This window comes from Protopterus annectens, chromosome 1.part0, assembly GCF_019279795.1.
Source record: "Protopterus annectens isolate FY-2018-M chromosome 1.part0, PAN1.0, whole genome shotgun sequence".
NCBI lineage: Eukaryota > Metazoa > Chordata > Ceratodontiformes > Protopteridae > Protopterus > Protopterus annectens.
The window spans coordinates 434,132,996-434,146,656 of NC_056725.1; the positions used below are offsets into that span (position 1 = coordinate 434,132,996).

A 13,661-nucleotide genomic window follows, 5' to 3' on the forward strand; every position below is an offset into this window, starting at 1 on the left:
AGACAGGGCTTTATGTCTGACATAAGGCTCTGTCATAGCAGAGCATCTGTTATCTTTGTAAGCCATTGTTCATTTAACTTACAAGTCCTTGTTTCTTTCATTTCCACCCTTTGCTCTAAGTACAGCTTAAATATGGTTTGGAACTTGTAGTTACATAAAGGTGCATTGGTATATTAAAATTGTCTTTACAGTGATATTTTCATTATTAATATTTCATTTTACCTTATTAACACTTAAAGAATATATTTTCATCCCAGTGACTGATTTTCTTTTTGTCTGTGTCTTTCAGCGATGAGAAATGCTACATTTCAGATTACTCCAGATGTGATAAAAGAAAGTGAAACCATTGAGATGGGTCAGGATTTGAAGCTTTCCTGCCATGTGGATGCAGTGCCACAGGACAAGGTGGTCTATACTTGGTATAAAAACAATAAGGCCATAAAAGCTTCAGAGCGCATCATAATAACACGGAATGACCCTGAGCTAACACCTGTGACCAGCAGCTTGGAAATTATTGAGCTTCGTTTCACAGATTATGGCACTTATCTATGTGTGGCAAGTTTTCCTGGATCACCTGTCCCAGACCTCAGTGTCGAAGTAAACATTTCTGGAGAAACAGGTAAGAGTAGCTGACAAAAGAATACATGTTAGATTTAAAAATTAAAGGTGTGGCAGCCATTGGTAATATAACTGCAGGTTCTGTAGTGACTGTCATATCATATCAGTTTTACAAGTCAGGTGTTCTAATTCCAGAAATCAAACTAAACATAAAATACACGTATTTTTGTTCGGTGAATCACGTTCTGTAATGGAGCGTAGAAAGTAAAAATGTGCTATGCTCTCATCCATTTATTCTGTTTCACACTTATAGTAAAAATAAATAATGACTCATCACCTCATTCACAGTTTGCAGAAATTGTTCCTTGAAAATAAGTGACACTTAAAGACAGTGTGAAGTGTTACATTACGTCACCGTGAAGGAAGTGGGCACAATATGATTTAACAGTATGTGTAGCAAGTAAGAGTTTAAAACACTTGAAATATGCCATATTAACACAAAAATAGTGTGCCTTATGGCACTAGTATTAAATAATCAATCAACCAATTAAGGCAACATGCTGCAGTAAAACAATGAAGTGATGTAGAAGAAGTAAACTTTGAGAATGAATTCTGTATAAAAATATTTATGCTTTTGATTTATAAATAATGTCAGTTTATCAAAACCATTTCCTTGTTATATCTAGGAAATTATTAAGTCTATGTCAGTATCATCTTGTAAAAATAACTGAAAATGTGTGAACAGAAAAAAACCCCTCAAAACTTCACACATTTGTGACACTATAAAAAAGAGAACTTCGAAAACACCAAGGTAAGAAAAGGTATAAATGGAATATATCTAGCACACTCTTTCAGAAATAACAACAAAGTTAATCGGAGACTCAATTTTTATCTAAACATAAGGCTTCTAAACATCTAGAAAAAATTTAATGATTCTATACTCTGAAGCAGAAGTTGTAAAAGTAGTTGTGTTTCTTATTGTTACATTCCACATTTTTATGTAAGGATATAATCAGATTAAACAGATTGATTTTATTCTGGATATCTTTGTAAAGCTATATTATGTTATATGTAAGAAAAATCTTCTTTATATGCATCTTTTTATGATCCTAACTTAATTTTCCAAAAATCTTATTTATCTAATATTTTGTTGTACATCCTTTATACTGGGTGTGCTTCTTTGTATGATAATTAAACTATTTGTACCTCATCTTCAGCAATGGTGATATAGCCATTGGCCATTTTTCTAATCTGCTTCTAATTTGCAGAGTTTTAAGTTCAGACATCAGTTATGGTATGTTACCAAAGTTTATGAATCTGATGAATGGTTACAAACTCCATAATGATCTCTTCAGAGGTCTTGTATTTTTCCTCTGAATGTATTGTATCTGTTACACTGACCTATTTACACGTGCCCTTCCTTCTTGCTTATTAAAATCATATCTCATTTATGTTGTGCCCAAAGTGGGTTTTGTATGCCAGGCATAATATTGAAGACATACCAGAGAAGGGAATGGTTTTGAAGATTATTACTACTTAAAGCTCATAATACAAGTGCAATCATCTAGTTTCATTAATACATGAGTGTATTAACAGTAATGTACATATCTACATCTCTCCTCTTCCTACATTAATTATTCTTCCAAAGAAAATAAAATGGGTACTTGATAATACACGAAAACATTGTTCAAAAATACAGGTTTGCTTACTGTCATAAGAAAGAAATGTGTGTTTTGGGGAATATAATTCTCAAGAGTCTCTGGGATTTCTTTTGGGCTGAATCTAATTGGTTCATGAAATGACTTGGCATTTATGAGTCAGTTGATTCTCAGAAACCTTTCTGGACTTCTGATATACTCATTTTCGATTTAAGGAGTCTCTCTAAACAGTACATACAGCTGGCACCTATTCTTTGACCTGCAGATGTTGGAAAATTGCTTTTGACCACTGGTATGTGGCTGTCATAATCCATTCTTCTGAGTGCATGGTCATGGAGAAGAAGACATATTGGATTGTCTGCTTATTCGTTGAACCTTAAATTATCGGTTATTGGTAATATGCCCTTTAATAATCCTAGTAATTTTAATTTTTGATTTGAACTACAAGTCGCCTCTCTTATGTCTCCTGTGTATTTAAAAGTTTGTGATACAGACATGATTTTTCCTTGACTATTACAAAGACATGCATCTGAAGCATTTCTCCACTGAAAATTGTCTTGTTCCAAGTCGGACTTTCCCGGTTAACAAATGTTAAATAAATAAATAAATTAAAAATAAATAAATTATAACCTTCTTGCTTCTTCTTTGACCTACTGACCTCTGCAGTGAGTCAGATTTTGTATTGCAGGTGTCTCCTTTCACTGTTGGATAGCTAGAAGGATGTAGGCCCTTTCTTGTTGAGCCCTGGACTGGTACAGGCTTCTGCATACCTCTAGCTCAGTTTGAGTAAATGTACTCATCTGCAGTCTTGTGCACATAACCAGCTCATTTGGAGTGCATTTACTCACCTGCAGACTTCTACATATCACCTGCTCATCTGGAATCCATGCACTTCTCTGTAAGCTTGTGCACATCACCAGCTCGGTAGGACAGCAAGCACTTGCCTACAGGCTTTGTCATATCACCATCTCAGTTGGAGTGCATCCAGTCATTTCACCAGCTCAGATGGAGTGCATCCACTCATCTGCAGGCTTCTGCCAATCACTAGCTCAGTTGAAGTACATGCACTTTTCTGCAGGCTTGCACATATCACCAGCTCAGTTGGTCTGCAGGCATTTGTTTGCAGGCTTTGGCATATGACCAGCTCAGTTGGAGTGCATCTACTAATCTGCATCCTTCTGCAAAATGCAAGCTCAGTTGGAGTGTATCCACTCACCTGAAGGCTTGTGCACATCACCAGCTCAGTTGGACCGCAGGCATTTGTTTGCAGGCTTTGGCATATGACCAGCTCAGTTGGAGTGCATCTACTAATCTGCAACTGTTTGCAAAATACAAGCACAGTTGGAATGCATCCACTCACCTGCAGGCTTGTGCACATCATCAGCTCAGTTGGACTGCAGGCACTTGTCTGCAGGCTTCTCCACATCACAAGCTCATTTGGAGTCCATCTACTTGTCTACAGGTTGTGCACATCTCTAACACATCTGGAGTGCATCCACTCATCTGCAGCCTTGTGCACATTACCAGCTCACTTGAAGTGCCTGCACTCATTTGTTGAACTTGCACTATTCTGATTTTTGGTGAACACTGTTGGATGTCATGGCCTTTTCCATGCAAAAAGTCATGGTGAACTACCTTCACATCTGACAAATGAGCCTGAGGTGACCACTCACACTGATCCCTCTTCATCTGACACTTCCAGTTCCTAGCCCAAAAATAAATCTTGTGGCATCTGGGTCATGATCGTAGCTCTATCTATGTCTGCCATTGGAGCTGTTGATTTGAAGTGATTTAATACAGTTTCTATTTGTCATTTTTGTAATCTTATTTTAACTTGTGCTACCTGTCCATTAAAAAATGTTTGTCAGGTCTATTTTTTATACACTCAGGTTGTCATGTACTGTACTTTTCACATCTGGCTTCAGTAGCTTTAATCTTTGTCATTGATTCCTGTGAAAAAAACAATATTTTTGGAACTACTTCTGCATGTTTGGAAAATTCTGAGGTTTCATGCAAGTGAAAGGAAAAGAAAATGTAAATAAGGGGGGAACCTCCATCTCAACATCACATACTAAAGGTAAAAAGAAAAAAAATACATAAAAGGGATGGGAAAATTGAACATGCAAGGCTAAAAACAATAGGCCGCTCTTCATATTATATTTTCCAAATCACATTTAAATTTATAGCAGTCACATTGACAGCTAAAATAATATTTCATAAAATACGGCAGATGTTGTATAGTAAGCCATTTACAGCACAATTTACATCAGGTATCAATTAGGAACTGTTTTATATAATCCTTTTGCAGCTATCAGGCCCACTGCAAATCACCCAGATTTGCCTTGTTATGTATAGCACCCACTCATATTCCATCCCTTGCCCATAATTTACCAGTAGATTTTGACTTCACATAATTTCACATCAATAATCTATCTATCTATCTATCTATCTATCTATCTATCTATCTATTTATATATCTGTCTCTCTATGTATTATTTATTTAAACTTTGTTGACTAGGTGGCATTTGTAATCAGTATGGGAAATTTGGCTAAAGCATCAGGGAACTTCCCTCTTTTTCATAAGTGCTGTGAAGATAGGTGAAAGGTGCCAGCCTAGCCAGATAGAATTTTGTAGATAATTCTGTCATTTGTAAATATTAATGTAAGCCACAGGCTTGTTCTCTTAAATCTGAAAACACTGCATTAGATATTGAAATGTAAAAATGTAGCAACAGTGCACTCGGTTGTAAGAAAGCTACGTCAAGCATTTTATGACTGTCTTTGATGTCAAAATTTGGAGCCGATATGTCTAGAGGGAGGCATCCTGCCTATTGTTTTAAGACCGGAGTTAATGGCTAGAATTTGCATGTATAAATGTCCTTTATTGCTCTGGTTTCTGACCAGGTGTATAGAATGTAAATGTAGTTTTTGTTAGCCTGGAAAAACCAGAGAAGTGTGAAGAATGATGTCATGTGAAGCAGCTCTGTGTTATCAATTTAAAGAGAGAGAATCAGAGATCTCAGAGCATTTTGTCTTGAGAATATCCAACATCACCAGCACTGCTTTGTTCTATATGTAAGTTATTTGGAACTGTGTTTTCTCTTAGAAATAGCTAGGAATTAGGAAGATTAGATTAAGTGTTTTTCTGTGTTGATGTTAGAACTTTTCTACTGTATTATTTTAAGTATTTCTCTGTGATCTCTGAACTCTTGACTAGCACTGTGAAGTAAGAAGTATTGTCTTGTGTTTTTTATTATTTATTATTAAATAGTCTTAAACCTTTCAACTGTGGCTATGCCAACCTTCCCTATGAGTGTCTGCGTGGTTGTATAAACTGTTATCTCAAACTGTGTGTCTATATCAGCTACTTGGGCAGGGACATGAAGCACTGGTTGGACAGAGAGGGTGCTTGAGGTTTTAGCTTGCCCACTAGGCTGATGTCTGGACCCTATTGCTGTGCCAGTGGGGAGTCTTATTGGGGACCTGGAGAGAAAGGGCGAGACTAACCCCAGACTGACTGTGATCTCTGTGTGCTCTTAAGGGAAATTGTACTTTACTGTGTGTATATTTATTATCCTTTCCCTTTATGGATGCACCTCACTGGTGTTAGTGGTGAGGATCGAGACTTCTTAATTGCTGGGCCAGTGCACGGGCGTCACAAGTGCTATGAGATCTCTTTTTGTCTACCCTTGGTTAATTACCATCAACTCAGCCCAAATGGACCTCAGTTTGAGACCTCATCTGAAGGAAGCCACACTATTAAACCTATAGTACTGTATGTGAGCACTCTGTTTTACTCCATTATTTTTAGTAAGATACTTCTTTAGTTAGATAAAAGGATGATAAAAAGAAGAATCTTGGAAAATAAGAAACTCAGTAAGGAGCTGGGACTTCTGGTAGCCTAGTCCAAGCGTATATGAGTTCAAGGCACTTTTTAGACAATTTGTTTCTGAGAATAAAACTTGGAAATGTCAGCCTCAAACTCATTCACATTAATATCTGCCTGGTATCCCTTGGGGCAGCTGTCACTCCATTGCTTTGGGTGATCATCTTATTCACTCTTGCCTGAAAACAGCTGTAATGAGTGAATATGCCCTCAGACATTCCTCTATACCTTTCAGCATCTCAATACAGCAATAAAATCTTGGATAATCCCCAGATATGTCCTGTCTGAACTTTAGAATGCAATTTAGTTTGTTTGTGTCTTTCGGCTTTTCCCGGTTAGGGGTTGCCACAGCGGAACTCTGGTCCGCTAATGATTGGCAGTAGATTTTTACGTACTGGCTTGCCGGGCCTAATGCACAACCTTCAACGAAGGAACACCCATTCATGCATGTCACTACACAGAAGACGCTCTAACTGAGAATCGAATGGGCGACGTAAAACTGTGAAGCGACAATGCTACTGCAGCACCACCACCGCATGCAATTTAGTAACATATTTAAATTTGAAAACTTGTACATATGAATAATGGAGCAAAGACTTAATGTACAAAAATAGGGACTAACATATATTCAATCTGAGATGGCTACATTTTGGAAAATTGTATTTTTCCTGAGTTATGGCAATCTTAGAGATAACAGACAGACAGATAGAGAGACAGGTAGACAGTTATATAGATAGATAGACAGATATAAACACTCACCAAAAAAAACTAGCAACATGGCATAAAACAAGAAAATCATAGGATCATCTGAAGTTACTAGGCTAATGGCCCTGAGGCCCTTATAAGCCTAGCAAAGAGTTTAACCCATGTTTAGACAAGTCAGCTCCCGATGCCCCTGTCCAGCAGGGACACAGGTGGAATCCCAGGGGCATATTTTCATTTTCCCATCCAGTTATCCAGGTTACACTGAAAAAGGAGGTAAGAAGGTACTCTGCTCGATGTGGAGAGGGAATCTTTTCCACAGATGGGAGAGTCTCTGGGACACAAATCTGCCCTGCCAACAAGGCCAAACAGAGGTCACTTCTGAGGACTCTGTATAAAACTGAGTAGAGGGACAGGGCTTTTAGCCTATCTGCATATGATAGATGTTTGAGTCCCTGGATTCTCCTGGTGAGGAACTTCTTTTTTTTTCTTCAAAACAGGTTTATTGTTTTAACATATAAAAGAAATATCATAACAATTTTATACAAGTAATTAAAAATAGGTATTATTATAATATTCAACAAAACAACTAAAGTATTTACAAAGACATCCACTACAATCAGATCAATTAATTAAACTAAAATACCATGCTATTGAAATTAAAATTTTTTTAACAAATTTTGTAAATTATCCCATACAATAAAATAAGATGTTTTTCTATTTGTTCTAGTCCTAATTGTGTTTATCTCCATATGGCACACTATATTCATAACATTTTTAAATTCATTGAACGAAGGAGGTGTATCTGAAATCCAATTTCTAGTTATTATTTTCCTAGCCACTGCTAGACTAGACCATAACAAGGGAAGCTTAACCTTTTTAACACTTTGAGGTACAGGTGTGTTGAATAATATAAGAGATTTAGAAATAATGAAATTATCTGTAAAAAGAGCCTGCAAAAATTCATTAACTGACTTCCAGTATTCTTTCAATTTTATACAGTCATAAAACATATGAGCCCAGTCAGCATTAATTTCTACATTACATCTCTTACATAGATTATCTTTATTATTTATTTTATTCATCATCAAAGGTGTATAAAAAGATCTATGTAAAAATTTCCATGTATAAAGTGACCAGACAATGGAAGACGTAGTTCTATAAGCAGATTCCAATATATATTGTTTATCTTGTTGATTTGGTGGGTCCCCATTAATAGAAGTGAAATAATTCCAGTATGAATCTACACTGTAAAAGTTTCTTGTCTGATAACTTTATGTATGTATGAAAGTTTACCTTTATCAGAAACTTTATGTTGTAAATTTAATATCAAGTAATCAATCAGTGTTGGAATAGATTCTGTAACAGTTATAGACATTAAATCTATTTTATTAATGAGATGTTGTCTAAAGGTCTGAACCTCTAACCAGCAAGTTTCTCTTAGATCAAATTCTTGTTTTAAGAAATCTAGATTTTTAACTTTATTATCAGATATCAACCGATACCAGTACTTTAGATCATTATCTATAGCTAAATGAGTTCCTTCAGAAGTAGATGACAAAAGCATACCCTGAGTATACATTATAGGAAATACAATAAAATTCCATTCCCTATACTTAGGGTGCATGAATATAAAGTTATGATAACTAATAATAATATTTAATGGGTAACAAACCATATGTTTAGGTGTAATAGGTGAAGTACAAAATTCCTTTAGTAACCATAACATGGAGTTATTTACAATCATATTTTTATGTGTTAAGGAGATTTTCATGAAGTGTATACTAATTAGCTCCCAATAATCTTTCCATTTTGTGACATATGACTGATCTATTAATAAAGTAATAACTTTTACAATAGAAGAGATAGTATATAAATTAAAGTCTGGAAAAGAAATACCCCATTGAGACCAGCTATTAGTATGTTTCTTTAATGCAATCCTAGGTCTATTAGGTGCCCATAAGAAATTTAACATTAGTGTGTTCAGTTTCTTGATAATTATTTTTGTAGGTGGAAGTATTATTGATTGTATTAAGTATAAAATCTTGGGGAATATTATCATTTTAATAATTGTAAGTCTCTCCTCCATAGTAAAAACATATTATTCCAGGTATTAAAAATATTTTGTATATTAAGAAAACAGGTATTATAATTATTATATATAATAGATTTAATATCTTTAGATAGTATTATACCTAAATAAGTTATCTGACCTGAATTGGGTACATATTTAGTAAAATCACTAATGAGAATATTTTTCGTATATATAGGTAGTATTTTAGTTTTTCTTCATTGAATATTAAACCAGAAATACTTTTAAAATTCATCATGTTGTCAAATAGAGACTGTATAGAAGAATTAGATCCTGCTGATGTAATTAGAACATCATTTGCAAAAAGTTGAATTTTGGATGTTGTATTTTCATCTATTTCAAAACCTTCTATGTCAGTACTGTTTCTGATCAAATTAGCCCAAGGCTCCATTACTAAAGTGAATAATAGTGGAGAAAGTGGACATCCTTGTTTTGTACCTTTAAGAATGGGTATTTTTGTGAAACATATGTTCCTACCTTAATATAAGCCAACGTTCCTTTGTATAAATGTTCAATTAGATTTACAAATGCATCCGAGAAGTTTGTGCACTTCATTAAGGTAAACAGATAGTCCCAACTTACTGAATCAAATGCTGAACTTATATCAAGACTAATAAGTGTTAAATCTTTCTTTTCCTATTTGCAAAATCTATTAATGTTAAAGTTCTTCTTATATTATCAAAAGTATTTCTATTTACAATGAAGCCTGTCTGATCTATATCTATAATGCCGGGAATGATTGTCTTCAATCTATCAGCAAAGATATTCATAAACATTTTATAATCAACATTAAGTAATGAGATGGGCCGATATGAAGAACATCTAGTTGGATCTTTATTAGGTTTTAAAATTGGCGAAATAAATGTATATTGCCAAGATGGGGGGGGTTATTAACTCAGTTTGGGCCAAAAAAAAACCTTATGTATTAATGAATATGTATTTTTAGAAAGGATTTTATATATCTCTGGTATAATACCACCATTACCCGGTGCTTTGTTTGATTTAAGCTTATTTATTTGTGTAATAACTTCTGTATATGAAATACTCTTGTCCAATAGTTTAATCTGTTGTTTATTAAGCTTTTTATTCATATTTGTGGTTATAAACTCCTTTATTTTATCTTTAGGTTCCATGTTAATATTATTATGGTTAATTTTGTGAAAGTGATTTCTAAATTCATCTAGTATTTCTGGTATACTAGAAACATTCTTCTTTTTCCTTAGAGAAGAGATTTCTTTGATATGGTTTTGTTTATTCAACCTTTTTGTTTTATTTTTAAGTCTATGTAAGTATTTGGGGCTTATTGAAAAAGACAAAAACTTATATTTCTCTAAAGTTATTTTAACTTTATGAGTTAAAATTTCTTTGTATTTCTCATTTAGTTTGTTTATTTCTTCAATAACTTTCTTGTCCATAATATTTTCTTTATTATTATGTTTATAAGAGTCTAATTTACTTTGAATATCTAACAATTCCTTATCCCAAGATTTCCTTTTATTATTATACCATCTGATACTTTGTCCATATAGATATGATTTTAAGGCATCCCAAATATAAACAATGGAGACTTCAGGAGTGTTATTTATGTCTAAAAATGTTTTACTTCTGAAAGTATATATTCTTTATAGTCTTTTAGTTGAGTTAAGTATGCTGGTATCCTTTTGATCTGAACATTATGAGTATTTTTATCATGAATTCAAAACAATTGAATTATGATCAGATATAGGACATGAAATGATTTTGGAATTAATTAAATCTGTTACCATCTGGTTAGAAATAAAGACCCTATCTATTTTTGAATAAGTTTTGTATCTGTTAGAAAAAAAGGTGTATGGTAATGATTTTGAATCTATCTGATTATTAATATCATTCAAATGATAAGAATTAGCAAAATCCTTTAAATGTTTTGCGTTAGATGTAATTCTTCTCTTTCCTATAGTGGTAGTATCACTTTCATGTAGTATACAATTAAAGTCACCAGCTAAAATAATATCTCCTATAGAGAATGATATGATCTTATCAAGATGATGTTTCACTGTATTAATACCAATTCCAGGTATCCAATATACATTAATTAAAGTGTAAGTCTTCCCATTAATTTGTATTGTAACCATACAAAACATTCCTTTGTCATCCTGATAAGACTTAATGGTTTTAGGAATGGGCATACTTTTATTCCATAAAATAGCCACTCCTCTTTTTTCTGAGTGTGCTCTGAACTAACCAATACTGTATATTTGTTTGTGGCTAGTTTATCAATATCTTTTTTCAAGAGATGGGTTTCTTGTAGGAAGACTAAGTTGGCCTTATGTAAATTAATGTATCTTATTAGGCGTGCCCTTTTACATGGATTATTCAATCCATTAATGTTTAAAGAAATTCCTTTTAAAGATGTCATTTGGCATTTTTAAAACTTAAGAATCATATGATCAAAATAACAAATAACAAGATAAGTAATGTTACATCTCCTCCTTTAGGTGTACCTTTAAATATAGCTGTATTTATTGAATCTCTTATGGGATTTCGTATAGGATTCAATTTTGTTTGTAGTGACAATGAATGTACAAAATATATTGTGGATGTCAAAACTATATACAAATAACAATGAACAAGTGAAAATAATGTAAGGATTAAACCTTGCATCCAGCCTGGAGTTATAAACTCCAACTTAGAGTAGTATTTACCACTCAAGTTAACCCCCTACCCTAAGCAGCAGTACGTCAGCTACCACCTTATCAATTTAATACTAGTTATATTTAACTGAAGTTAACAGTTTTCAATTCAATTATCTAGCAAGACAAGACTACACATTTGGTAAAACAGCATCATATAAACTAAAATAAACCTTTTTTTTTTTTTTTTTTTTAAACTGTTCATACTACTATATACATCCATGTAATATAAAACACTTGTATTCAAATAGCATTCAAATAATCTTGATGTTAGAAATCAAGAGGAGAGAAAAATAAGTTCTATTTTCTGTCATGTAAATACAGTTAACAGCTTCCAAAAAAAACCTTGAATTGCTTGTATATGAGCATTTACTCAAACTCATTATTGCCAATAGAATAAAATATTGTATTCATAGAAATTGTTATAAATCATACTTCATAGTTAAGCAGATTCTCAGAAACATTTATATACATATCTACATACACACACATACACACACACACACATATATATATATATATATATATATATATATATATATATATATATATATATATATATACATACATACACACATACACACACATATACACATATACATATATATATATATATATATATATATATATATGCATACACACACACACATACACACACACACACACACACACACATACACACACACACACACACACACACACACACACACACATACACACACACACACACATATATATATATATATATATCTGATCTCACTGAGTTGTATCTTTACTGAGCACCATCTTACATTGCTGTCCCTTCAATAAATCTGTCTGCTTTATACAAAATAATGCACAGCAAACACATTTTAGTAACCAGATTTTACAAACATGCTATACTACTGCTTTAAAATATATCACATGACAATTTCTTCCAGTATAGAGTTATAAAATTATTTATGCTTGTCAATCAGATTAGTTAAATGAGTTATAGTAATGTATATGTTTGGGACATAGGTTTTAACACATATTATTAATCTGCTATTCCTGTATCTGTGATGTGTCAGTGTGATATCTAGGTCAAAGGTGAGACCAGCTGCTTTCAGCTTCTCTGTGAGAATTCTGAGAGTTGAAGCTTTTGAAGTAGCTCATGGACACTGTGCATGAGACAGCCCACATCCCAGATTGTCTCTCTTAACATTTTGGCGGGAACCTTATTAAAAACTAATGACAAACATTCATTTAGCAGTGTAAATGCATCTAAACATGACAAAACCTTCACAATGCATTCTACAGGTTATTACAGACTCTATGTAAGTGAAATCAAGCCCAAAATTATTAATAAGTAACAAAACTCAACATTTTGTCCCAACTCAACTCCTATGCGAATCTTATTATTTACTGTGTCTATATGATCAAAAGTATTTCTATATATTAATAAAGAAAAGAAAAAGAGAGTAGAAAGTAAAAGGGTGTAAGGCAGAAATAAAAAAAATGTAAGAGAAAGCTATAAGAAGTATATACAATAGAATATTACTTACTGTTTACATTAATAGAGTTAAAAATAAAACATATTATTTACTATTATTTAGTTCTAATTATTATTAGTTAAAGCATGACAGATTATTTACAAACAAGCATAAGCAGTGTAATCAAGAAAGTATAATTAGGTAGTGTCATTCCTGTATCTGTGATGTGTCAGTGTGATATCTAGGTCAAAGGTGAGACTAGCTGCTTTCAGCTTCTCTGTGAGAATTCTGAGAGTTGAAGCTTTTGAAGTAGCTCATGGACACTGTGCATGACACAGCCCACATCCCAGATTGTCTCTCTTAACATTTTGGCGGGAAACTTATTAAAACTAGTGACAAACATTCATTTAGCAGTGTAAATGCATCTGAACATGACAAAACCTTCACAATGCATTCTACAGGTTATTACAGACTCTATGTAAGTGAAATCAAGCCCAAAATTATTAATAAGTAACAAAACTCAACATTTTGTCCCAACTCAACTCCTATGCAAATCTTATTATTTACTGTGTCTATATGATCAAAAGCATTTCTATATATTAATAAAGAAAAGAAAAGAGAGTAGAAAGTAAAAGGGTGTAA

General features: G+C 33.2%; 1 protein-coding gene across 1 annotated transcript in view; it reads left to right on the plus strand.

Moving 5' to 3' along the window:
• MDGA1 (MAM domain containing glycosylphosphatidylinositol anchor 1) overlaps positions 1–13,661 on the plus strand; it is a 3,256,518-nt gene that overhangs the window by 1,699,265 nt on the left and 1,543,592 nt on the right. The window contains exon 7 of the mRNA XM_044060326.1: positions 290–619. Coding sequence (XP_043916261.1) covers positions 290–619 — 330 coding nt within the window. The remainder of the gene's footprint in view (positions 1–289; positions 620–13,661) is intronic.